The 27,982-nt window shown below is 36.8% G+C and overlaps 1 protein-coding gene across 1 annotated transcript; it reads right to left on the reverse strand.

Annotated features, from left to right (window-relative positions):
• On the reverse strand, window positions 1-27,951 carry gucy1b1 (guanylate cyclase 1 soluble subunit beta 1). Its single transcript, XM_038304765.1, has 13 exons — window positions 27,816-27,951; window positions 27,458-27,531; window positions 22,416-22,516; window positions 22,193-22,311; window positions 18,114-18,311; window positions 16,134-16,364; window positions 15,849-15,965; window positions 13,807-13,940; window positions 9,878-10,075; window positions 5,556-5,793; window positions 4,755-4,895; window positions 1,998-2,152; window positions 1-911 (listed from the first exon to the last, which is right to left on the reverse strand). Exons 1-13 carry the CDS (start codon window positions 27,816-27,818, stop codon window positions 761-763), a joined length of 1,860 nt encoding a protein of 619 aa, XP_038160693.1. The 5' UTR covers window positions 27,819-27,951; the 3' UTR covers window positions 1-760.
• Window positions 27,952-27,982: the final 31 nt, after the last annotated feature.

Below are 27,982 nucleotides of genomic sequence, written 5' to 3' on the forward strand. Positions count from 1 at the left end.
TACATAAAAGAATAAATACTAGATAAAATGAAACAAATAATAAATATATAGTAAGACGATTTCTGTAAGAAACTGCAGACCTAGAAACTGTTTCCTTGTATTATTGTGCTGCAGGAACCATAAAATAGGGAACAATGAGAAACAATCAGAGCCAGGTGGAATAAATGTATAAAACTAGTGTTCATATTTATTGACAAAGCTATTTCAATAGTTCTGGCAAAGATGGTAATACAACAATTTTTAATCTTTGACTATAAAAAACTTTATCTTTATTTTTTCTTCTTATTGGTTTACTATCTAAATTAATGAAATCAGCCAAAAACATAGAACATCTGACATCTAAATTAATGTCATTGATAAAGAAACACAATCAATCATCATGACGGCAATAAGCTCTTTCTCAATGTAAACAGTATTTTGGCAATAATGAGGTGATATAAACACACCACCAACACTTGGCACTCTAAACGTTTGTTGCTGATTTTAAATATTTAGCTTATTAGTTACCTACATTTTGTATACAATACTTTATTTAAAATAAGAAAGTCATTGAATTTACCAAGCTATATGATGTATAAACACTGCACGATTCTATAAACTAAAGTGTGGTAACAATGGATCAAGTTTGTGAGGGAAAAAGGGAGGATGAGTTCAAATACAGTTTAAAACACTTTTCTTTAAATATATTAAAATATCTTTTTAAATGACAAAAGAACCTAAGGAGCTGAATTCCTTGTTGAATAACACTGATTTTTGAGGTTTAAAGTTTAACCACAGCAGACTCTGATGTGTCATTGGTCTTCCTAGAAAGAAACCACACCTTCATGGGCTCCTTCTTTCCTTTCATGGTGATCGGGCCGCGGTACTCCAGATCAAACTGGGGGTCGGCGTTCTCAGCGGACTGCAAACACCTGGAGTACAACATTAACAAGCTTAGAGCATCGTTTTCCCTGGCTGCTGTTTTACATAGACCTTAGCATGCCTCATCCAATACATCATACAGTTTAAAGCATGATTTCCCTTCATATAACACTAGCTTAAAATGTATATACTGTAAGGCAAGCCTTTTTAATACATGTCTGACATTAAGAAAGTCATCTTCTTTTCCTTTTTAGGTCATTTTTGATTAAATAAAATTACGGACAGCCAAATGAGAGATTATTTTTAGATGATCTTTTATTACTGATAAGTTAATTGGCAACATGGAGGCTCACCTGTGTATGTATAAGGCAGCACCGCAAACACATTGCATATTTCTTTGAAGAAATCCACCCAGATATCATTAAGGATCAGTAAAAAAAGTCAACATTCGCAGTTAAACTTCTCACTTTCACTAGTATTCAACTAGTATTCTACAGTTTTATTACCTATAATTAAGCTGTTAAGACCACCATTCTATTAGGAGCAAAAAAAGGGGGGATTACAAGCCTGAGAAAACCCCTTAAGCTGTGAGTAACAGGGGTGGCAGCCTCATGATGGGTTAAAGCTCATCAAACTATTGGGAGAAGTTACCCAAAAGGTTTGACCAAAGCCGTCTAGTTTAAGGGGCAATGCTTAATGTACATTTCAAGACAGTTAAAAAAAGAATTTAAAAATAATTTCTAAATATTTAACAGTATTTACTGATCAAAAACAAGTTAAAAGGGGGGGTGGGCATGCAGGTGTCGCAGTGGTTAGTGCGCACCACCCATGTACGGAGGCCCTAACCCTCAACGTGGCCCACCTGGATTCGAATCAGGCCTTTGGTCCTTTGTCGCATGTCTCTCCCCCTCTCTTTTACCCCCTTTCCTGTCAGTCTAATGTCAGAAAAACGGGCCACTAGTGCCGTAAAAACTTATAAAAAAAAAAGGGGGGGGGGGGGGGGGGGGGTACCTTTTTATTCAGTACGTGTAAATATTTTTTTCTGCTGTCTGTATAAAATGAATGGATGTTTTATAGGACTTAAAAACATGGTTAGTAAGCTGTTGATGATCGATAAGGAAAAAACTGGGACTCACCTGTAAGTGTATTCTGAGACGTTAATTTTTCCCTTCTCGCCCGTCGTCTCAGTTCGACTTGTGAGGTTGACTGTATTTCCAAAAAGGCAATATCTGGGCATCCGTTGGCCAATCACACCTGTCACTACCTCTCCAGTATGGATCCCGATCGTAATCTAGGATTATGAAAAAGATTAAACATATAATATTAAATAGGTCGCTTATGATAAACCAAAGCGTTAAAAACAAAATAAGGGTGTTTGAGCCTCCTCTAGATTTTTATTACTCCAAATGTGAAAATTAGTTTTTTCAAATCTGATTTGTTTACTAAAAACTACAGAAAAAGTGTAACATTGTAAATAGTAATATGAACAAGTGTTTGTGTGGAGCTTGCAAACTATATTTTTAGTACCTTTTCAGCCTTTTTTCTTACAACTCTTAGCCATCTAATAAAAAGGTGTAACATTTAGTGGGTGGACATACGACTCAATCCGCCAGTGAAAAATGCTAAAAAGAATGCTCCCCTTTTTCTCATTTAAATCTACAGAAACAAATATTTCTAAGCAAACTTTTACCTAATTAAAATAATAATATTTATCCTCTGTGCTGTGAGCACTTTTCATAGCTTGTTTCTTGAGAGCCTAAAATGTGCAATGAGTCTCTGGGACGAACAAGCATCTATTTTCGTCCTCAGCATCATGAGATTGTTTGAGCAAGCGCCTGCTTCTTAAACCAGACTCATCTTTTTGCCAGGGCCATCTCCTAAAATAAACATGCATTTGTTAAGCAGATATTATCTCACAGGGTTAGATCTCAGCAGTGAAAGCTAAATAATGGAAAGCAATCAGTAAAACAAATGTTTTTAACCTGTCACTAAATTATTCCTAAACAATCAAGAGGAGAAAACTGAACAGAGCTATCCATTCAGGGGAAGAAAAAAAAGAAAAGAAACAGCATATGTATGTATGTATGTATGTATGTATGTATGTATGTATGTATGTATGTATGTATGTATGTATGTATGTATGTATGTATGTATGTATGTATGTATGTATGTATGTATGTATGTATGTATGTATGTATGTATGTATGTATGTATGTATGTATGTATGTATGTATGTATGTATGTATGTATGTATGTATGTATGTATGTATGTATGTATGTATGTATATATATATATACAAACAGCATCTTATGTATAGTTAAGTGGATTATTGCACAGGATATCTTTGCAGTGAAGTCTGAGACTTCTCTGTCACCAGTCTGATCTTGTGTATGAGCTAAACTTTACTAAGTGCTTTGGTCACATGAGATTAAAATATTATTTTTGATTAAAATAAAAAAAATAAAAAACTTGGTTGGTTTTGATTTTAAAAAAACACATGAATGTAAAGAGGAGCGCCTCAGACATACTGTAAAGTATGTGGAATAATCTATGATGCTGTTTGCCTTTTTCTCCACCAAAGATAAACTCTTATGCTGTCATAAGAACAAAAAAACAGAAATAATCATTCTGTTTTAAATTAGGTATCTATCCGACTCTACCAGCATTAGTGGTGGGAAGTGATTCAAATTTTTTATTGAGTTAATTACAGGATCTGTAACGAATTAGTTCGATTTTAATTGAAAACCATGCAGTATATATGCAAAATATATGACCTTCTCAATTCAAAAACCCTTCTTGCACAACAAAAAAAAGAGAGAAGCATTTCTAAAGTATTATGCTTATCATCTGTTCAGTGGAACGGTGGGTAGCACTGGCGCCTTGCAGTCCGGCTCTTTCTGCATGGAGTTTACATGTTCTCACTGAGCATGCGTGGGTTCTCTCCGGGTACTCCAGCTTCCTCCCACACTCAAAAAACATGACTTTTAGGTTAATTGGTTTGTCTAAATTGTCCATAGGCGTGAGTGTGTAATGTAATGGTTGTTTGTCTCTGCTTTGCCCTGCAATGGACTGGCGACCTGTCCAGGGTGTACACCGCCTCTCGCCCTTTAGACAGCTTGAGATAGGCACCAGCACCCCTCGTGACCCCGCTTGGGATTAGTTAGAGAGGAAATGGATGGATGGGTTATAATCATTAAGCTTGTTTAGAAGCCTGTGATAATTTATGAAACTTTTTTAGAATAGTTGCATTAAAATGTATTATAGAGCATATATTAAAGAGAATAAAGAATTAAAATAATATATATCACACTCAACAGAGATGCTGATTGTTTCTAAACAAAATCAATGCTTCTGTCTTTGTGCAGGAAGTCTTAATTCTCCATTTAATATAAGCCACTGAGACCAGAAAAGCTTTTAACTAAAGCCAATTTAAAATGCAGATTGTTGCTAGCTTAACTTGGCTGTAAACATATTGTTATGGTATCATCGGCCAGCACTGCTGATTTTGAAGGCCAGGGGTAGATTTGATTGACATAGCAACACACAGAGGCTGAAATCCGACTGGACAAAAATATAGCAACGACATAAATGGAATGGAAGCAGCACAGCCGAAAGAAACGCTAAAAAAATTAAGAGAATGGATTGCTTGGAATAAATGAATACAGTTGGAAAGAAGAAAATTGAAGATTAGGTTTTGAATGTAGGTTAGGGTTTCTGATTGATTTCAGGCAAGCAGTGAAGGCCTTGAAGGCCCTGACTGCCCACCCCTGTCCAAACCTAGATATCTCCAATACCTTTTACAGCCACATAACCTTCTGAATCCTTAGCTGTATGTGAAGTGTTTTGGATTTTTTTTTTTCTGTAGACCAGTATTCTGTGGTCTCAATCCCACCTGTACTGGTTCATCGTCCACTTTGACTTGTCCCGCAATCTCCATCATATCGAGGGCGAGGTGACATATTGACTTGGCATGGTGCGTGCAAGGCTCCGGCAAACCGCTCACTGTCATGTACTTATCACCCACTGTTTCCACCTGTAACAGACAAACATTTTTCCATTTCAACTCTAAATCACAACTAAACCAGCTTCTCTTATCTTTCTGGAACATGAAAAATGATTAGTTCTCACTCCGTCTCTAATGGGGGAGCCTGCTTTAGGTGCCAGGATGAACTGAAATGGCACGTGGTAAACACTTACATCAGCTTCCAGACATTCAGGTCTGAGTCCTGCAAAGATCTCAGGACCACCAAGCCATTGTGCTTGTCGAGTAAATATTACTTCTTTTGGTGACCCAGTGCCTGAAGCCCATCCTCTGGAAGTGCCGGGGTCTGTTTGACTTCTCAAAGTGCATTCTTGTCTGAAAGCCTGAAGAGTAAATCTGCAGCACCGGGCCTATAAAACTGTGCAGTCGCTCTGTAAAACTCTCAGTTTAGGAGTAAGTAACGGTCATAAAAAAAAAGGGAAAAAATCAAGTCAAGTGATATAAATATTCCTACTGAGTTGTATGTGCATGATTGTATAATTACTATTCATCACATGAGTAGACATCACCGGGGAACCAGAGCAGAATGTGTCAGCTTAAAAAAAAAAAAAGTCTAGCTTCCCTTTCTTAATCCCTCCTGTTTTCCTTTAGTACAAAATAAGATTACACAAAAGCCTGACAAACGACGGCACAAACGTTCCTGCTTCCCACCTTGTATACATAAGGGTTCTTCCGAGAGTCTGTCAAGATGTCGAAGCGCGTGTAAACATCATTGAGCAGGTTGACTATCTTGATGGCTCCCTCGGCCGAGGCGTGCTTGCTGCAGAAAGCGTTGAACCCAACGATGCCGCTGAACAGGATGGTGACGTTGTCGTAACGCTTGGCTGGGACCGGGCGCTTGTGGCGCAGCTCGTTGGCAACAGACGGTGGCAGAACAGAGTAGAGCAGTCTGAAAAGAAGAAGAGGAGTGAGAAGCATGGAACCAGCATCTTTTTCTTTTTTTTCTTTTTTTGCCTTCCCCACCACCTTTTGGTCACTTCACCATGCAAGCTGCTCACGCAAAAAATGGACAGTGTTTCTATGGTAACGGTTAGATCATGGCTGCATTGCTTAAAGCAAAAAAAAACTTCCCTGATGCATTCTACTTGTAGCTGCAGAAGATGTGACACCGAACATTCACCTATCAAAAGCATTGAATGTAAACATTGCATTTAATGGGATGCAATTGGGAGCTGCACAGTTTAACAGTGGGAAACACTGCTGCCTTGCAGCAAGAAGGTTTCTGGGTTAGATTCCCGGCCCAGGGTCTTTCTGCATGGACACTGTGCATGCGTGGGTTCTCTCTGGGTACTCCAGCTTCCTCCCACTGTCCAAAAACATGACTGTTAGGTTAAATGGATTCTCTAAATTCTCCTTTGGTGTGAGTTTCTGCATGAATGGTTATTTGTCCTGTTTGTCTCTGTGTCGCCCTGCAACGGACTGGTGACCTGTGCAGGGTGTACCCTCTCGTCCGTAGACAACTGGAGATAGACACCAGCACCCATCGTAAGCCCAATAGGGATAAGCGTGACGGAAAATGGATAGATAGATGGATGGATTGCATTTGGAAAATGTAGAAAAAGTATGATGTTTGATGTGGTTTTTGTCTGATTAGGAGCAAATGCAGCTTAGTCTATAATTCTATACATACATCTATATGAGTGTTTCAGTTTAATGCCACAAGCTTTCTGACATTTCAAATAGAGAGCAGAGTACTGGTCCATCCCACAGCCACCGACATGTTTGGGAATAATGCTCTTTTTCCGCTGTGAGTACAGTCAATGGTGGAACTTTCTGGTTTTAGTTCTCTTGAAACAGATTTAATATCCTTTGCTTCTAAGATACTGTAATTTTTTAGATTTATTAACATGCTGTTAGAGATACTGTTGATTGTTCTTTTTATGATTCAAGTTTCTATTTTCATGTTTTGAGTTTTTTTAAACAGTGCTGTTTTGTTAAGTCCTTTATTAATAAAGTTGGATATTTAATTCTGAAAAGCTGGGCTCTTTTTGTCATTGATCTAATGAGAGTGCTTTGGATAAGGGTTTTGTTTTGTTAATTTTGATCATTAGTTTATTAAATATTTTTTTTTATTAAATCAAAATTACACTAATCTATTTATTTATTGAATCCCACATACATAAGAAGTTGTAAAGCGGCTGCTGCTTACCTAAGTGTTGAGAGGACTTTATGGTTAGCGGATAAGACCCTCTGACCACAGCGTGTCCAGAAGAATACTGTAGCTATACCATGGCAACGAATATGTCAGTTTCTTAAATGTCATCATACTTCTGTGATCATATCCAGCTGTTGCCCACTGCTATGACAGGTCAAAGCCTAAAACCAGCTTCATCCTAATAGGGCCTGAAGATTAGTGTTGGTAAATATCAGCCTGCTTAATCAGGTCTGACCCCATGTGCTCCTGTTGCCATGCAGCATTATCAAAGCAGCATGAGAATGAAACCTGTTTCTTTTTCTATCTCAGCAGTTTGTTCCGAGCAGTTTGGCCTTAAAAGGGAAGCCTTGAAGCAACTTTTTTTTAATAATTTTTATCATTGCACTACAACATGCACTAATGAACAATCTCTGACACTTTGTTTTAACAGCCGTGCAGCAACATAATGACTCTGAGGCTGACTCACAACATCGAGATAATGACCAAGCTTCTAATTAATTTCCTACAGCATGCAATACAGAGAAGGGGTGCACAAAATGCTTGTAATAGGTGTTATAAAAAAAAGAAAAGAAAAAAGTAAATTGTGGAGAAATAAGTAGTAAAAAGTAATCAGCAGTAAGTAAAAAGTAATAGTAAATAAGTAGTCTACAAACATATTCAAACAATTCGTTGGATTAAAAAAATAAAAGAAAAATTGCTTTTCTGAGCCTAAACAAACTTAAATGAGATTTCAGGTGCTCACTAGCTGATTAAACTACACAGAGCTACTGTCACACTGTTTTCCTATAGTACCATGACATCTTGAAAACCCGAAATGTCTAAATGATCATATAAAATATGTCTACCTCCTAAGTATGTAGCTCCTCTTTCAAAGCATATGTGTATCTTTTTTTTTTTTTTACTCTGAAAAATGAGTCAACCTGAATTAGTTAGAGATTAAAATTTATTTGCTATGGTTCCAGATGTGTAGGAAGAGCATCGGTGCGTACTGTACTTTGATCTGCATGCCTTCCAACGCCACTAAAACCCTAAACAAGATACGGGTACAAGACTCTCAACTCAACGCTAACATAATACCTAAGCTGTCGTAAAAGTGCTCAGAGTTTCAGGCTTTGCATTAAACAATAAAAAAAATATATGTCTAAGGTTAAAGAAGCTCTGGTTGGTATATTTACTTAATAACATATGGTCAGGTACATCTAAAGCAATATATAAACATTAGATATCCTCCTACAGCAAACGTTTTGTTCTCTCAAAGAGAAACAGGCAGATCTCTTTACTGGCAACAACTGAGTAACTTTGTCAAAGCAACAATTGTAGTAACTTCAGGTAACAAACTGTAAGTAGGTTAAAAGTAAGAACAAAAACATATTTTTCTCTCCAGGAGCAGCACTTTGATACATGACTGTAGAGAAAGTGGTAAAACTGACAGAGATCAGAGTTAATATAACAATGTGTTTGGTCATTTTTACAGCTGGAAACTGTTAGAATCCCTTACATCTGCTTAGTTTTTTTTTTTTTTTTTTTTTTTCTATTTGATTTATTTTAACCTAAAAAGACAAAACAAAAGGATACAAAAACAAAAACTACGTCTATTAAATACTACTGGCGCCATTTGCAAAAATAACTAAATAAACAACCACATGATTGCGATATCAAGTAATAAAATGTAGACTAATTTAAGAGCAATTCATATAAAGGGGAACAAATAGACTACCTCCTCATTTAAAAGCCTCAGATGTTATTTAATGAGCTGCTGTTTAGAGATGGGCGTTTATCATGATAACAATTTATTATCTAAAAAAAATTGGAATTAGATATGATAAAAAAAACTGTTTTTAATATTTTTCTTCTTTCTTTTTTTTTCTATTTGAGCATTGGCAAATTTGAAAAAGTTGAATAAATTAGGCTAATAAGGGATGTTTAGTGATTTAAATTACACTTCTTTATGTAACTGGTTTCCTGAAGAAGATATTAGAAATTTGCATAGTATTCTTTTAGGAGTGTCATTAGTTTTACTGTCAGTTTGATATGAATACCACAAAATATTGTGATAAGATTTTAAGACCATATCGCCCAGCTCTACTGCTGACACTCTGTGGCCTCTCCAGTAAAACCTGTTAAAATCCTTAAAAATAAATTCATGTTATACATAAATAGCACAATCTCACATTTATGTAAATGCTTGTTTTGGCTTAGAAAACATGCAAATTGAAATCAGAAGAAAGGCTCCATTCCTTAGGAATGGGGAGTCGTTTGGGTTGTTTGTTAGCCTGTAAAACCAAATACTGGTCAATGCCTCTGAAAAGGGGTCGTTAGGGGCAATTGTTGGTCTGCCTGAGATGACTGAGAATCTTCCCAAGCATATTCATTTCGTCAGAGAACATTTGGCTTTAATTCATTTGCATCTGGCTGCATGAACATCTTTGCTTGTGAACCCAATTGAACTTTTAATGGATTGGACTTTGGGGCCCACACCAATGGACACGACTGTTCTAGGGAATGAATATTACAAAGGCTAATTTCTCTCATCTAGAGTTGAAAACGGGAAGCCAAGAGAACATGCTGTTTCATTAGAGGTTAGAAAACTGCTCCTTGTTCAAATGTTAAGTCAGAGCAATTACCAAACATTTCACTTGCAAACAGAACTGTTAGGAAAAAATGTGATGGGTTTAAGAATATATATCTATGTATATGCTCGTGAACTTCTGAAAAAGAATCATTTTAGGGTTTAGAAATTCGCCATCAGAGAATGTGATATTTCAAGGCTTTTGGAGACACACTCAAACAAATTTTGTTAGCATAAGGAAAAGGAAACCTGTCTGTCTTCTTCTTTTCATCCTCCAGGGCCCTCAGTGTGTGCTGAAGACGATCTGTCAAAATTTCCAGCTCCTGGGTCAGCTTGTACTCCTCACGAAACTGTTCCCCTAGCAGCACCAGGTCACGCGTGGCATCATGCAGCGGGATGTCACTGAGGTAGAGCCCCCTCCTCGTCAGATCATCCAGGTTCATAACACTAACCACAAAATCACAGAGAGGTACGGGACAGAATAAAAGAAATGCTCTTGTCTGTTAAAAGAAAAATAAAACACACAGGTTGTTGATACTCTTATCAAATAAATAGATCATAAGGCCCTAGCGGTGAGGTCAGCGTCTTGGCAGAGCCGTCTGTCTGTTGATAAATGATCTTCTTGTACAGTGAGGTCAGACATGGCTCTATATGGCTCTGCCTGATAAGATGAATACAGACTGCTCCTCGTAGTTCTGTCGGGAACAGGCAGACTTTTAGCAAAACCACTTAAAAGCCTGTTTAGACAAACGGGACCATGTCCAAAGGACACTGCTTTCCTGCATCAATTATGTCAGTAAATTCCCTGAATAGTCACAACGGAGGCTAACGGAGGCCAAAACAAATCCTACCGAGTACCTTCGTGTCGTGCCCTAGCATATTTTTGTCCTTTATAATTTAACTGCATTTGGGATCATAAAAGCCTGAGGGGACATGATTAGAAATTGGTAGCACTTTTGAATTTTTTGTAGTGTCAGGCCAATATTCCATAACCCCCTGAAAACATCATCCCTTCTACAAAACACTTTGGCGGCACCATCATGCTGGGGGTAGGTTTTGCCCAATCAGCAAAACAGCAACTGGATGGAGCTGATGGAAAGATATATAAAGCTATGTGGTGATTCTGGAGGAAAACCTGTTACAAACTATAAAAGATGTTAGTCTGGAGCAAAGGTTGACTATTCAGAGAAATAAAATTAAAGTGATAATCAGGGCTACAGTTGAAAGGTAACCACATAATGATAGCTATGAAAATGACTGATTTACGAGGGCTGTATATAGACACTTCATTTTTTAATATTTAACATTAAATACAAATCTTGTAATATTTCCCTCCCACTTCTACATGATACAATGTGTTCTAGTCCATCACATACAAGCAACCACAATCTGTTTGCAGGCGTAACGTCACAAAATCTTCAAATGTTTTAATGCGAAGGGATTGGATTCCTGATCAGTCTTCAAACGACTTATTCTAATCTCCTCCTTGCATGTTTACATTTTTGTGGAGTCTTCATGCCAAGCTGTGGCAGAACCAATCGAATCTGGGTTATATAATAAACTGTTGTAACAGAACAGCCTCTTCTCACCGACCTTCTGCTGCAACAGCAACTCTTTTTTTTTCCATTTCCGCTCAGCATGTGATTCACTCACTCCTTATCCTAACAAATCTGCATCCTGACAGGGTCAAATCTGGATATTTAGGCTCAGAAAGGTTGGATGTAAAGGAAGCAGTGGATGGGGCGTTTTTGTTCAGTCTACTTGTTTCGCTTCTTTTGCTATGAAGGATTTTGTATAAACATTTTTCATACCTCTAGAAAGTATTGCTTTGCCTATGAAATAAGACTAGATTATAATGAATGCAATAAAGTGCTTAAGAAAATTTATATCCTGCTAAAGTCCAAATATGGATACTTGAAATCTCATTACAGAGGGAAGCAATTACACTCATGTTAAAGCTGAGGCAGCTAAGATATTAATTCCTTTGACCTCCCTCCCTTTGTGTGACAGAGTCCACCCTAAAATAAACAAAAAGATGTTACCTATGAACAAAATAAAGCTAAACTTTAGTGTAGATTGGTTTGCTTGTATGCCACACAGGGGGATTTATACGCATTAGAAAGCTTGCATTTAAGGTGTAACTTAAGGTCTTGGCTGTGCTTGCATTGGTCTGCATTCTGCTGCAAGGCGTATTTTTTAGTCTCCAAGTATAAATCAAACAAACATAGAAATTGATGTTTAGAATACTTCTACCTATTCATTTTTGTTTTGCATTCCAATCTTTTTGTCTATCCATGATTGCCTATGACAGCTTTGGTGATGTAGATGTTGGATGCAGCTGTACGGACATGAGAAACCCTGAGAGAAGCTCTCTATGTGGTGTTTTTGAACTAACTGATGGCCACATGAGGACTGGAGGTCTGTAGCAACTGACCTTTAGAAAGCTGCCGACTTCAGAGAACTTTGTTTTCCATCATCTGCTGACTCTGCTCTTTGATTCTACCCTTCCGCTGCATCATGTCTTAGTTACTGTCATTAGTAGGGCTGGGTATTTTCGCCAAAGTCCTGAATCGATTCGATTTTGATTCATACAGTTCTAAATCGATGAATTTCGATTCAATCTGTTTTTACAATAATGAAAATGGTTCAATTGTGTTTCAAAATACTCATGCATTTTATTTTTTTCCTGTCATATTAAACAATAAGTGCAAAACTATCTCAAAACTATCTCAAAAGTGCAAACCTGTTTGTAAAAAGTGAAAAAGTGAAGCCTCACATGAGCAAGCAGACATGACACAGCGGGCACACAGCAGACATGCATGAGCTGCATTATCTCCACTGTACAAACCATATGTGCAGCGTTGTCTGTAACAACTACAGGGTGTTTGCTGGTCAGCCCCCATTTATTAATGTCTTTAGTCAACCTATTGGCTATATTTGCAGCTGTCTGGCTGGAAGTCATCTTTGAGAGCATCTTTCCTGCTCATTTGAACGTGAACGTCACACGCGTCACTATAAAACGACTTGATCTAATTTCCTAGACATAGATTTTGCAAAAATGTAAAGGAATCGATTCAAAATCGATTAAATCGATTGTTTTACCCAGCCCTAGTCATTAGTTATGTTTCCACTACAACTGTGCACATATCTATGTTAATATTTTTCTCATTTTGAAAATGCAAAGTTTCACAATTACGTTATCTCCAGTGAATGACAATTGCAATTAAAATTGCTTGTCAATGCATTTGTTCACGCGATAACTCTGAAAACAACATGGCTGTGGCGGATGTATGAGATAATGCATATTATAGATAATGATAACACATGAGATAATGGATATTAGATAATAACACGAGATAATTCATATTTCAGCATGGCTCTAGTGGGCGCCATAATACTTCAGCTAGTTCTTTGTCCTCTTTCGCAGCAGTGAGGTCCAGCAGCAGAAAATTATTCCCATGAGATATGGAAATTTGGACAATTTGAATTTTAATGGAAACACAGCTATTCCCAGCTGCTTCTACTAAATTAGAATACCAGCAACATTAATGGTTGAGGTGTTGGGTTTTACACATCTGTGGACATGGAAATGTTTGGAAGATCAGAATTTGATAATTTGGATGGACGAGCCAAAACCTTGTGGCAAGAAAGTGTAGGATCTTGACTTCTACTAGGTTGGTCAGCAGGTGGGCTAATTAAAGCAAAAATTGGTGGAAAGATTCACATCATACCAGTTTTTTTTTTCCAGAAGAAACAATAGACTTTGATTACACAGAGGATGAAAGGACAGTAACCATTTTTTTCTTTGTTTTAGATACCCCCATTGGAGCACACTCTGCTACAGTCAGGTAAGAATGGAAAAGTGTTGAAAACTATTTAGGGAGTGAGCTATGAAAACAAATTGAAAACATGTTTAAGAGAGTAGTGAAAAAAATTATATCAACATAATTTCCACTGTTTCACCATTAGAGCTATTATAAAATTAGCTTAGTGATGTATTTAAAAAAGGAGCCGCTCAGGTAATAAGTAGCTTTCAAACAGCCAACGCTTTCATTGGTTCAATTGTCCATGTTGGTTTCATCATCCAGTTGGATTCAAACACACCAGAAAGTGAAGCTACTTTTTTAAGGTGAACACATTCAGCTATGAGACGTGTGAAAACAGCACGACACGGTTACCTGGGCGAGCAAAGGAAAAGGATGTTCTCTGCCTCAGGCAAATAAATCATCTGCCCTTTCAGTCTCAGACAGCTGATCTCCACCCCTGTCAGCTCATCCTCATTCTCCACAGTCTCCACATTAAGCAGGCCCTCCTGTCAGGAACACATCACACTGATGAATATTTCATTACACTGTAGGTTCTTTAACAAATCTCCTTCAAATCTACGAGCTGCTGTTTGGATTTTGGGTTTTAATGCATGCAAAACAAACTCATCTTTCACACACAGACGTTTTTAGCATCTGTAGCTTTAAAATGTTTATATAAGTGCAATTTGATCTCTGAATCACTTTGCTCTGTGCCACTGAAATGTATTTTTCTCCAATGCTTTACAAAATTTCAATTCATCACAATCATGTCATCGGAATTAAAAGCATCAATGATGCTGCTTTTAAAAATATCAGCGATCTTATCAATATTTAAGAAGAGGCATTATGCCTGGTCGAGCGCCTTTATTTTTGACTCTGCAACTGTACCAGTCCAGCTTTACTGGATTCATTTTAAGTGTAGAAGGAAGAGAGTACTGTTATTTCTTGAGGTCCATTGCTTGATCATTTAACTGAAACATGCTTTTTAAACTCCAGGCCTTTAAAAGGTCTCTATCTCTTTCTGATTGTCTGCTCTGTTCAGATAAGCAGGTTTAAACGAGCTCTACTTTAAAAAATAAAATAAAAAATGCTGTGCTTTTTTGAACTATTACTCTTTCCTTTCACAGTAATAAATTCTCAATGACTAACAGGTTGTTATGAGGTATTAAATGCATGCCATCCAATATCATAATAGTATTTTTTGTATTTTTCTATAACTCGTGCCATTTGAAATATCAATGCAACGTTCATAAGCTGTATGTAACGCAATTTCGTTCTGTATGCACCCTGTGCATACAAAATGACAAATAAAGAAGTCTAAGTCTAAGTCTAAGTCTAGCAGGCGTGGGTTTTGAATTCAATTAGCTTTTATTTCATTTCTCCTGATCTGTAATGTCTCGCCTATAAGCAGAAATGAGCTGTCAGTCAGTCCTCCACATTCATGTCTCACCTTCTAACGATTATTGGAAAGACTTCACATATGTTCATGCCATCTTTAACCCCCCACCCCCCGAAAAAAATCTACATAAAACACCAGAGCAAAAAACGACCCTAAAATGAATGTAGAAAACACTCTGTTCAATGAGATACATGTAGAATAGCAGCAATTGTGTGTGTTATTTTTCTCAAGCTAATAAAAATACTTACGCAAGTCAGCTGCTTTTGGCTTTCCTTAAAATACTATTACTCTTTAAAAAATGATTCAGTAAAGCTCTATCTGCTCAAATGTTTCTAGTTTGATTATGAAGGCTGAACAGAAGCTGGCAGCGAGCCCGTGTCGCCGGGCGGAACAGGAGAAACATGTCTGTGCATTTAAAAAAGGGCAAGAAATCATTTGATCTTTAAAGGGGTCACACCTATAATCAAGGCTCCATTTCCATTGTGCAGTTTTCCTTTGTTGACTGGATTATAATTACAATGAACTGGATTGCAAATAGTCTAGATGACAGGATTGTCTCCTTCAAAGAAGGCTCAATGGACCCAGTTTAATATGTAGGGCTGGGATCCAGATTTATCAAAAAAAAACACGTGTTTTGATCATTAGCACATTGGTATAAATAGGAAATAAATTGGCATTTTTATAATTTGTTGCGTCTACAAAACTATCCATATTCAGTGTCTGGCAAAAGTATTCAGCTTTTACACATGTTTGCAAACATTAGTTATGTTATTGTGACAAATACATCATAACAAAGCAGCAAATAAATATTAACATTAAGTAAATATTAATATTAAGTAATATATTAATATTAAGTATAATAAAAATCTCGAAAGTGTGGCATGCATTTGTATTGACTCTGTGCACAGCATATCAGTTTTATGTCAAAATTACGTCTTTGTTTTTTGCCTCTAGCTGTTCTACACAGTTTCCCTTTGAAAAGTGTCTCTCGGATTGAATTGAGTTGAATATCTACCTTGCTCCGAAGAACAAAGACAGTGTTGATGTGGGACAGGATGCCATGAAAACTGAAGTCGATGTGGGGACGAACCAAGGAAAAAACGGATGGAAGGATACAGGCACCAGGCTGGAGCTGGGGAATAACACACAAGAGTCAGTTACAAAAAAACAAACAGAAGTACGGCTGTTTAAATATATCTAAAAAACAAAAACAAAAAAAAAACAAGTGCCCACGCGATCAGTTTCCACATCCTAGATAGGAAAGGTGCATAAGAATGGATGTGAATGCACACATGCACACCTGTGGTAGCACCCTGTAGATGGCGTTTCCACATTGTGTGAGCATCAGGTCTTTATCAAACATAAGGTGGAAGGGGAAAGCCTTGCAGAAGGTGTACGGGCTGATTCGAGTCTCCTGCGTGCCGTTCTCCTCAAAACCGTCGAGATCTTCATAGAACGCCTCCTCTTCTGAGTCCTTCTCCTCAATCAGAAACTTGATGTGATCACACTCCTCGCTCTTGGGTTGGATCACCTGCACATAATGAATCCATCACCATCTACAGCACTTTAATGCTTATATCCTTCTGAAATATACCACCCTCTAAAAAAAACAGTCTTTAAATCATTTTACATCAGTATTTCTCTTTTGATTTCACCTCGAAAAAACCAGCAAACCTTTGGTTACTGTCGACCTTTATTGCATTAAACACCTGTTGAATACTTAAAAACTCTGAGTATTTATTACCAGAGAATGCAAGGCAGTAATTAGTACTATCAATAACAAATGAATAGTAGGGTTATAAATACATTGTGAACAGGTCAAAGATTAGCAGCAATGTTATTTTTTCTTTTTCTTTGTGTGTGTTTCTGTTTACTTCAATAAACCTTTTCTTCATGCCATTGTGGTAAAAAATATCTGATTAAAAGGTCATAATACTAATAATGATAATAGCAAATGTGGGTTATGAAATGTATGAACAGTAGAATAAATAAATATATATAAATAAATAAAAACACAAGTTTTCTATTGATTATTGTGAGATAATTTTCCCCCTAATACTACTACTTCTACCTATTTTGATAATTTTTCTATTGAGTGATGCCTGTCTGAAATGAGCTTGGCTCGATCAAGACATGTCAAAGCTGCAAACTGTATTTTTTTATTTTTGGTCCACCTACAAAGAGTTAAAGACAGACATTAAACAAAGGAACATTTTCTGCAAAACGTAATTCAAAGAAATTACTAAATTTAAAAGCAAATTAAAATGATGCACAATAATGTCTGATGGGTTTATGTAAAGGTGCACCCGTAAGACAGCCTTAAATGAAATACTCTAACCATGAACAATTCATCTTCTTACAAAACCTGAATGAAAACAGCATTAATTCCATGTCTTCTATATTGAATCAGGAGGGTAATGAATGGCATTTCTGTGGGTTTATGAGCATAAGGCGCTCTGACGTCGAGCTGCTGTCTCTGCACCCTGTTTCCATAGCAACGGTGGCTAATATTTTCAGAAAATTGGGTGTCACATTTGGAGCGTCTGCCATTTTCTCTTCTTTCGCAGTACACACAACTGTTGGAAAACATTTCCTTGTCTACCCAACAAGATTAGGTCTGGGAGAAAAATGTCACTGTTGTAATAAAGAGCAAAACCAATGCGAGCTCACAGGATGTCTGAGGAGAAATAAAACCTGACAAGCTGCTGTGATTGGAAACACAAGATCCGTCAGATGCACACAAAGATACAATTAAAAATACCAATACCACCTAGCTGAGACATTAGGCGTGACAGGCGCTTGTTGTTTTCAATCAATTTCCAATTAGCCAGTCTGAATATATTTTAGCCAAAGTTATAGACATAGTTAAACTAGATGTGAAGAGCAGAAATAAAACCCCTGAAAAGCCAGTCAGCCTCTTGCCTGAGACTCTATAACTTAGATCTAAAAATATCCTCTGACTCAGAGGCCTTAGCCAAAAACTGAGCTGCATTTATCACAGCGTTTTCCTTTTAGGTTATTCAAGAGGGGATCTGCTGTTTAATCTCCACATCAGAACCTCTTCCATTATATTCTGAAACATAAATCATCATATTTTTATACAAAGAACTGCAGATACTTCAAAGCTTTATTGAACGTTGTGTCATAAATCAGAAAGAAGCTGAGGAAGCTTTAAGTCGGCTTCATTTATCATCATCATCATCACCATCAGCAGCAGCAGCAGCAGAGTAGACCATTAGCGCAGTGGCTTTCACTTGAGCAGGAAAATAACGAGGCTGACCTTCATCTCTATCTCTGTGCCGTGGATTTGTTGAGCGACTGTTTTAATGATGCCAATCACAATATCCTGCAACCCTTCTCTCTCAGAGTAGTAGTGGAGGATCAGGTTGTTTCCCTTCTCAGCGTCTGTGCAGCGAAACGATGGCGCCCTCATCCCGGGGTAAATGGTACCCAGGTGGTCGTGTAGGGCGTCCAGGTTCTGAAAATTCAGTCACAAATATTTAACAAAGTTTGACAAATAATCACAACTATAATAAAGCAAGAATAAACAACAGAGAAGGATTAGAAAGGATTCAGTTTGGATGAAAAGCTAAATTTCACAGTTTTTGGGATAGACAGATGGGGATCTTTGACCGTTCCTCTATGCTTTCCTTGTCTAGATTGATCTGGCTTCTCGGTCCTGTGCTTACTTCTTCCCAGGTTTTCTGCAGCCTGAGACGTCCATTGAGGAATGTAGGGTGTCTGATGAACAACTGGCCGTGTGTGTCAGATCACTGTCCTGATGGACCCAGTGATGACTCGTTTTAGTTTTTCTGACAGGAACACTAACAAGATTCACAGGGACTTTGAAAGAGAAACTGGTCCACATTACCACAAATTCTCCACCATGCTTTGCATTGGGTATGTTTATATACTGATCCTTTTTTGTCCCAAACCCATTTTAAATCCTCAGAATGGGTGTTTTTTAATGACGTTATGTCGCGTGATCTACTTTAGGGTTGTCCTTCCTCGTCATATGGGGCTTGCTTCCATGGCGTCAAGACTATCATTAATTAGCAGTGAGGTATATGAATGTACAGCTGCTTTTGATAGCCATTCCCCATATAGGTAAAGGCTTAAATGCCTTTATAACTCTTTTGCAACAATAAAACATTTCAGTCATATTGGATATAAAGGGGAAAGCTTAATTTTTGTTTCCTTACAGTTTTCTCTTCTTTGAGTGTTTGTAAGATAGGCAGTTTGTATATTTGTTTATTCTTCAAGGTCTGTTTTCTTGGAGCTAGGTACATTTAATTTCATTATATTTTTGTTTTATTATTATTTCTATTGCTGTCTGGCTGATATCTTACATCGTGCAGCACATCCCCTTCAAGGGATTTTAAAGATTGGTTTGAATTGGATTGATGTAGGCCTGATCCGCCCTGAAGCCAAGAGAACGTCTGTTTCAAAGACAGCTAAAATATTCAAGTTTGGCTCCTCATTTACCATCTAAACCTCCTGCATGTGAATGTACAGGTTACTTTAGAAACATTACAGAGATTGGTAAAATAACTGTATTTCTATATGGCATGACAGGAAAGGCTGTACCATTTCCAATCAACAAACTGACACGTGTAAAGCAGCCACCTCAATTTGGATGGAATATAAGGCCCTGAAACTGCATCTTCTGTGGTTACAATATAATGAATGACCAAAAGTATAACAACAAAATCATTAAAGTTATCATTGTCAAGAATTTAAGATAAAAAATAAACCATATTTACCTCAAATCATAGTAGATCCAAATGTTGCTGCTGTGGTAACAATTCCCAGCCACACTGTCTGTTTTAGAGGTTTATAGACTTATTTAGTTTATCACTGTCTGAATAAGTAAAATTTCATCATGAAATTTCTTTTTCAAATATAACTACAAATGGTTGGATAATACCCCATCTCTCACACATCACTCTTTGCTGCAGCCGGGAAAACCAAAACATATTTTTCTGGCTTTATAAATAGGCAGGTTTAAGCCAATTACTATTGGTCACTAAATAAGCAGATATATCCTAGAATGCTTTGCAAGAGTTTTCCTTGCAAAGCATCATGGGATTTGTTTTGTGGCAAAAGAGAATAAAGATGGCGCAAGCACTGTGTGGGGAGCAGGAGTCAGATGACCAACAGGGAGCAAAAAGTAGTGCTCATCTGTCCGAGTGGTCAGTTAACTGAGTTCACTATAAAGTCCACTATATAGTCCCCTATACAGGGATTGAGGGGTTAGGGCGGATGTTTGGACACAGCCCATATCAAATAGTTGTTAAAATTATGCCTAAAAATGTACATTTAAAATAACCTTTCTCAGCTTCTCTAGTGAAAGCACATAATGAAAGTCAGCTGCACACCAACTCACAAAACTTAATCACAGTTTGACTCCTCTGTCTGGGTGTCACTGCTTGCTTTATTTATTTTACGGAATTAAAAAATACCAATCAGAAATGAAAATGTTGCCCAAACTACAGTACAGTAAACTACGTATCGTTTTGTAGTAAAGCTAACATTAGCCATCTGTTTGCTGTGGATGGGTTGCTTTCCATTTGAAAGGAAAACATTATTATGGTAATCAGTTCTAAATCCTTTAGTGCAGGAATTCCTCCATGTTGATAAGAAGAAAAACCTTCTTAAAAAATGATGATATAGCTTTCACAAAGCTATATCATAATTGAATAATAACAAAAATTTGAAGCTTTATTTAAACAGAAGAATTTATTCTAACAAACAAGAAATTCCTCACAGAGTTCTAGAAATACCCCAGCATGTTCCCATGACCTGCAGCAGCAAAGCCTCACCTTTGGTTCTGTGAACACACAGCTAACAGACTAACTACACAGGGGCCAACGTCTAGAGGCCAACCACATAAAACATACAGCACTGAGGGACGGCACTACTCTGCTCCTGTTAGGCTGTGTGACAGGAAGTTGTAATCAACAGGAGGCTTTAATAACATAAACTTGGTTTATTATTGATGATTGAACCACAGAAGTCAGCCTGCTCAGCAGTACAAAGAAGAAGCTGCTCATTAGCTGAAGTGTTTAAACCATTTTCATCAAAAAGATGCCGCTGCATTGCTCGGCACAGTACCCTGTATTTTTAAAATTTTCTGGTTTAGTTTTTATCATTAAAAAATTAAGCAAAGCACATTTTTCATCTATCCTGAAAGACCGAACTGGTAGATCTAGGGATTGTTTTCCTCTTCTTTTCTGTGCAGCTGCAGCGTTTCTTCCCTGCAGTAACTGCTTCACAGTCAGTGAGGCGCAGCATGGAACAGCTCCCTCATGAGTGAGATGTTTGTACATGTGTTGATGTTTCTTGTTACACAATACGGATAATAAGGACAAAAACAATAGAAAGATTTAACTTTACATAGATACAAAGTACCAGGGACCTTGAAAGAAATTTCAATCGCATATTTATCTTTTATTACTGTAACAATTCCCACACTAAAAATACATTGCAGCACTCTAACAGTGTGGGAAATAAATCTAATTCCCTCGCCATCCTTTTCTTTGTTTGTTGCATCTGCATACATGAAGATCTACACACATCTGTCAGAAAAGCTCCTTTATTTTTCCCCTTTTGAAGTCAGACTAAATAAATGCCTCTTGATACTTATACTAAGAAATTACAACTGCTTCAGTTTGATTTACACTAATGAAATTTCCAAGGGTACCAAAACCATGCAGATTGAAAAAATAGAAAATAAGTAAAATCTATAAATAATTTCTGACACAGTATTGTTTTTTTCTGCAAAATACCTGCAAAAAAGGGTCAAAGCTGTAACTTCACTTTTTAATTTCAGCGTCAGAAAGGAACTTCTGGAATAAAATATTTGCTCATTTGAGGGATCTTTGTTCATCTTCAATGAGAATGTGAATACATGTGAAAGGACTGCATGGCAACTAGAATTTTTATTCAATTCCAATTCATTTAGATTCAAACTTGCAGATTTTTTCCAACTACTGCAGAGTTTGTCGTTCACTCATTTATTGCTCCAGCACTTTGGAATTCCTTGTTATTTTCCAGGCTCTCTTTGCTGCTTTGTTATATTTCTAAAAAGATTTGAATTTTACAAAATAAAAAAAAAGATTAATAAAAAAGTTTAATTCATAGTCTAAAACAGGATGACAATAGGTGTTTTTCTTTTATTTCAGACCAAATAATGCACTATTCCTGTAAAATCTGACAGTGGGTCAACCTTGATGGTAAAACACCACCTAGCCACAATGCTTGTCACACTAAAGCCGTCTTCATCTAAAGATAGAGGTTTTCCTGCCCTTGTTATGAGACAAGAAACATAAAGTGATTGCAAAGTGAGAGAGAACCTACCTGCAGGAACTCCCGGACATTTGAGCCCAGCACACGTAATATGGTGTCATAGCCCGACTCCTGGCAAAACTCAAAAAACATCTTCCCAAACATCTGCAAGATTTCTCCTGCATCGACCTCTGAAAAACAGAAATAGGTTGATAAGTCATCATTTGTTCATTTCATTAATTATTTCTCTTTTATTCACTTTTGCTACACAAACAAAACATTTGCAGCCTCTTACTCAGAACTTTACTTGCAGCCGCAACAAGATCGTAGGTTTTAGCATCTTCGTATATGATTCGAACAAGGAACTGACCCTCAATGTCGAGCTGAGCCTCCCTCCTGCAAACAGAAAAAATACTTTTAAGGAAGAACAGCCTGCAGCTTTGGTGTTGTTTACCTTTTAAAAGAATGACTCAACGTAAAACCGTCAGTATTCTGTTGTAAAACCCGGAGCTACGGCCAATAGGTGAACAAATAGCTAACAGAGACTGACCTAATAATTATCCATTTGAAAACAGGTTTCTAAAAAATAATGAGAAAACAAACGAGAGGCCGACGGTGTTTAGATAAAACAAAGAAAACTGAAGGATTTACAGGCCTGACGAGCAACCAAAGTCTTATCAAAATGAGCTACAGCTGCAAAAACATACCAGGCCTTGAAATGTTTTGCAAAGAAAACAAGAATTCAGTTGTGCTTTGCTCAGCTTATGATAATTGAAACAAAAAGAGCAAAACCTTATAAGCCCTGCTCTAACTAACAGTGAGTACCATATGGAGACATTAAACACGTCCATGGTCCATGCATATTCGTTTTTTTTTTTTTTTTTTGTGGCTGACTACTTGGAAAACATTTACATAAGGCAGCTGCTGCTCTAGTTTCCTCTGCTTTCTATTTCAGGATGGGTCAAGCAGAGGGCAGTCAGATAAGAAAAAATAAAAATCGCACTGTGAGCCAAATTTTTCAACACTAAAATATGTTACAGTTATCTGGAAGCATTGGGAGGAACCCACACTGGACCTGGTCAAACCCTACCTTCTATTCATCACACAACTCATCAGATATGCAGCATACAGTGCAGATGCTCATTCAGTCAAACAAAAGTCAGCTTTATGGTAAGTTCTCTTTAAATTGTGTGAGTTTCAGATATTCAATGTTTAAATGCACTGGGAAAAGTATAACCTTGCACAAACTAAAAAAAAATGTCCAGATATCACATCTAAAATATTTGACTTCACAGAATCTGAATTTAATCGCTTGTTATGACCCGATTATATTATGTTGATGTAAACAATAATACTGCACTTGACACAACTTAAAATCTTTGCCCTGTTCCAAATGATTTTCTGAACATTTCAGTTGATTAACCAAACTAATATATTGACATTTAACTAAATTAACAAGAATTAATGTTTGTATAGAAACCAGTTAATTTAAATATAACCAAATTAGATTTTTCACATATCATTTGACTTTACTTCAAAAGAAATTTCCATTTCCCTTCTTACAAACTCTATACACCCTAGACAGGTTGCCAGTCCATCGCAGGGCAACACAGGTATTCACACACACCTAAGGAGGATTTAGAGAAGCCTATTAACCTAACAATCCTGTTTTAGGACTGTGGGAGGAAGCCGGAGTACCCTGAGAGAACCCAGGCATGCAAACTTCATGCAGAAAGATCCTGGGCCAGGAGTCGAACCCACAACCTTCTTGCTTTAAGGCAGCAGTGCTAGCCACTGCAGCACTGAGCCACTTTGTCATGGTCTGGGACTTGGACTTCATCACGTGCTCTGACTGCATGCAAAGCGCCGTTCACATTTGACTCAAACAAAAAAACATTACCTGCAGGCAATGAATAAATATATAAATATTGAGAGAAATCAAAAACTTTGTTTTGGGTCCTTTTTTACGTGTATTTAGTTTTCGGTTAAATCAAACTTGATGTCACAAAATCCAAAAAGAATGAGTTACACAATCAAATCAATCATTTTATCAAGTTTAGAGTGAAAAGCATTAGTTTGAATGAACAGTTACATGTTACACTTTTGCAGTGTGATTCACCATCAAATCAGATAACGATGAAAAATATTTTGAGATAAACATTTAAGACAGAAAAAGTTTATGATTATTTCTTTACTAACAGCACTTGTTTATTACCTCCACCATGTTTTCATCTGTGTTGGTTTGTCTGTTTTCAAAATAACTAAAAAAAAAGTTATGGATCAATTTTGCTGAAACATTTCAGAGAAGGTTATGATGAAGAATGATGAACATTTTGGTGATGATCACCATCTGGCTCCAGGATTTTTTTTAAAGATTCTGTGAATACAGATATTGACTTAAGGTGGAAATCACAAAACTTAGGGGGAAATTTGCTATTTGGCGGAGGTCTGGGCTCTCTGAGTGCTTTTCTACTTTGCCAAAGTGTTAAGTAACTAAATACCATCACCTTAAGCATTTAAGGCTTTTATTCATTTGGACCACCTGCCAGTAAAGGAGCTTTTTGTAACTTGAAGCTAAACACTATTGCGCACATTTTTTTTTTAGTACAAATAGAAAATAAAAAAATTAACAGAAAAACATAAGAACCTACCAGATAATAAAACACAATGATACCAACTGGGGATCAAAAAGTTCATTATTGTTTTTTTTTAGGAAGGGAGAGGAGTTTTAATTTCGGATACTTTACTTACTTATAATGACCGGTTATAAACCTTGATACACTGACTTAAAAGGTATTGAACATCTGTTATATCTATTTAAGCATTTTTCTTTATTTTAATTCTGTGTTTCATGTTTTAAGGTGAACTTGTTGAAATTGTGTAGTTGCAATGTAGACAAAAAAAAAAAACAATTGCAATTGTTGGATCTGCAGTTGCATATTGTGTTTTGATTGAACATAATTTTTCATGCTCTTAAAAGTTAGAATTTTAAGTAAAGAAATCATTATATAAAAAGTCTGCAAGTTTGATTCATTTTAATAGAAACTGAATTTAATCAGTCAGTTTCCTTGTGAAAACAGGTATCCTAAAGAAAACAAAATAAGCATGAGTTCACAAATGTGAATCAATAAAATACGTAATCACTGTTTTCTTGTGCACGGAGAGACAGATTTCATGTTTAAGATGATAAAAACACCAATTGTTCCAGCTGAGCTTGCTGAATCACATGGATAAGAGTATTTTCCACACCAGTCGGCTGTCCTCTAAACCTAACTTCACAATCTGTAAACCTGTACAAGTCAGAGGACTAAGGGAAACCAACAGAAAAGATATGATAAAATAGCAGGATTGTTTCCTCTGGATTATGTTTGGTTTTAAGTGATGAAATCATTTTGAAAGAGATGTGATTGAGTTGTGCTCAAATAAAGTTACCAGACACTCTTCATTGCTGCAAAAGTAAAAGTTGTTTTGCTACCAAAGTATTAATTTTAAATTAAGTGAATTCAACCCATTCTATGTTTTTTAGCGTATAAATTTAGCATTTCCCCCTGTAGAGTAAAACTACGGAACAGTAACAATGTAGGATCTCTCTCTTTTTCTCTCATAATTAAGAAAAGTGGGATGATGTTTGGGCCTTAGACCTTTTGTGTCTGACTTTGATAGTAGCAGAACTATAATGAATTGTTGAAGAATTAAATGGATTGAATCAGTTTGTGTTTCCTCTCACTCATTTTAAAGTATGTGAATAAGAACATTGTGTCATTTTATTTTATTTTTTTCTGGTTGTTTTTCCTGTCATCCCTCCGAGTTTTAAGATTATGCAGTATCACATATTTGAAATGAATAATGCAACTGAATTAGTGAATCATCATGGCCATTCCAAAATGCTGTTGCTTCTTGCTTGTATTCTAGTGTACAGTTCTTTGTGATGCCATCCTTTAGCGTGAAAACTTCTGTTTAAATAAAGAATAATAGGTCGAAACAGGGACAGGGAAAGTAATTATGCTGCACTGATAATGAGCAGGAATAGGCCAGCTTGGTGAGTGAGGGTCTAGGCTCCCTAAAGCCAATTTGTTTGAAAAGAATCATCTCTTTTTGAACTAATTCTACATATATGCCCCTGACATGACTGCAGCATAGAATTACACTCTCTATTTCAACTTAGAATATTGCAGCAAAAGGATTATCAGTAGACCTATCTTGTGTTTTTTTTTAGTTTGAAGTTATGCTGCTTGACTAAATAATGCCCCTTAATTACTTTCCTGAGTTAAAGGTTTAACAATTCCTTCTTATAACTAATATAAACCCATTTACTTTCTATTTGTTTATCTCCTGTTAGCCTCTGATATGGGAGCTGGCTTAGAGCTCATCTGCCTGGTCACGTGTTTCCTGTACAGGGTCGCCTCCATTGCTGGTTAACCCTTAACTTTTGTATCGCTGCGTCTTTTTCTGCTGATGGACGCTCACACTGAACCCGATTCTGCTGGAGGTTTCTTCCTGTTAAAAGGGAGTTTTCCTCTCCACTGTGGCTACATACACGCCCCGTGTGAGGGATTACTGAAGAGTCAATGACTAAATGCAAGTGATAATTGTCGCTGCAAGTTCATCCAGGAGAAGCATGTCTTGCAAGTCATTGACTCGATGCAATGAACTGGTTTCCCCTGATAAAAACGGAACGGATCGACTGTATGATATTGTTGAATTCTAGGTTAAGTGCATTGATATGGCGTGTTGTGAATTGGTGCTATACTGTAGAAATAAATCAATTGAATTGATTTAAATAACCATCAAATAAATCAGTAACTGAATAATCGATTGAAAGCAAATTAAATTTGCTTGTTGTGAACCTTCTGATTGAACAGTCGACTCAAAGCAAATCCTTCAGAATTCCCCCAAAACTTTCAAAGAAAAATCTGAAAGTTTAAAAGTCTATTAATACTTTAAAATAAATCTTTCAAGAACAACCTTATTGCTGAGATTGAATAACAACAATCTTTAGTGCAAACAAAAATAATGTCATAATGTTTGATGCAGAGTTACACTTTGAATGTTCATCTTCATGTCAATTAGTGATTATTTATTTTCCAGCTGCTGAAACAAGATAAATATCTGTTAAACATTTATTTCAAATGTCTAAAAAAAAATCAAATAAATTCTACATTATAAATTGATTTTAAAATGCAGCAACTTTCCCAAGTTCTAAACTACATCTAGACCTCCATAGTAATTTATTTTTATTTTCTTCCACAGCTACTGAAAAGGCAAGTGTGTTTACACATTAATTCAGTGCAACTGATGAATCTTTTGCACAGCAGCATAGACACATGCAAAACTCACTTTATGTCTTCCCACACTTCTGGGCCGTAATTCCTTAAAACCAAGAGCTCCAGGGCGTGATTCACAAACCCGTACTGGAGACGAAGGGGAAAGAGGGTCAAAATTAATTAATGAAATCAGTCTCGAACAACCAAGCTAATATACAGCTTGAATGTGGCGCATCTCTGCTGTTTATATAAATGCATATATCGTGTACACCTGTTTACAGCGGTGCTGTGGTGTTTGTCATCCAATAAAATCAGTGCAGGCTGTGTAACCGCTATACTCGCAACAGGAAATGTCAAACGCTGCACTACGACGACAAAAAAAATTAATTCTTTAGCATTTAGAGAGTAGAGAAAAGACCGAATGTACGTACCATCGTAAGTGTCGCTTTTCTCCTCTTTATTTATCAATTACAACCGTAGAATGAAGCCAAACCGTCATGGTTAGGTCCAGATGCTGAGAGCCTCTGCGTCCATCTCAACTGTTTTTTTTCTCAGCGTCTTTACGCTCAGCGGATCTGTCCAATAGCATATCGCAAAG

This window comes from Cyprinodon tularosa, unplaced genomic scaffold (genome assembly GCF_016077235.1).
Source record: "Cyprinodon tularosa strain WSP-4 unplaced genomic scaffold, ASM1607723v1 ctg540, whole genome shotgun sequence".
NCBI lineage: Eukaryota > Metazoa > Chordata > Actinopteri > Cyprinodontiformes > Cyprinodontidae > Cyprinodon > Cyprinodon tularosa.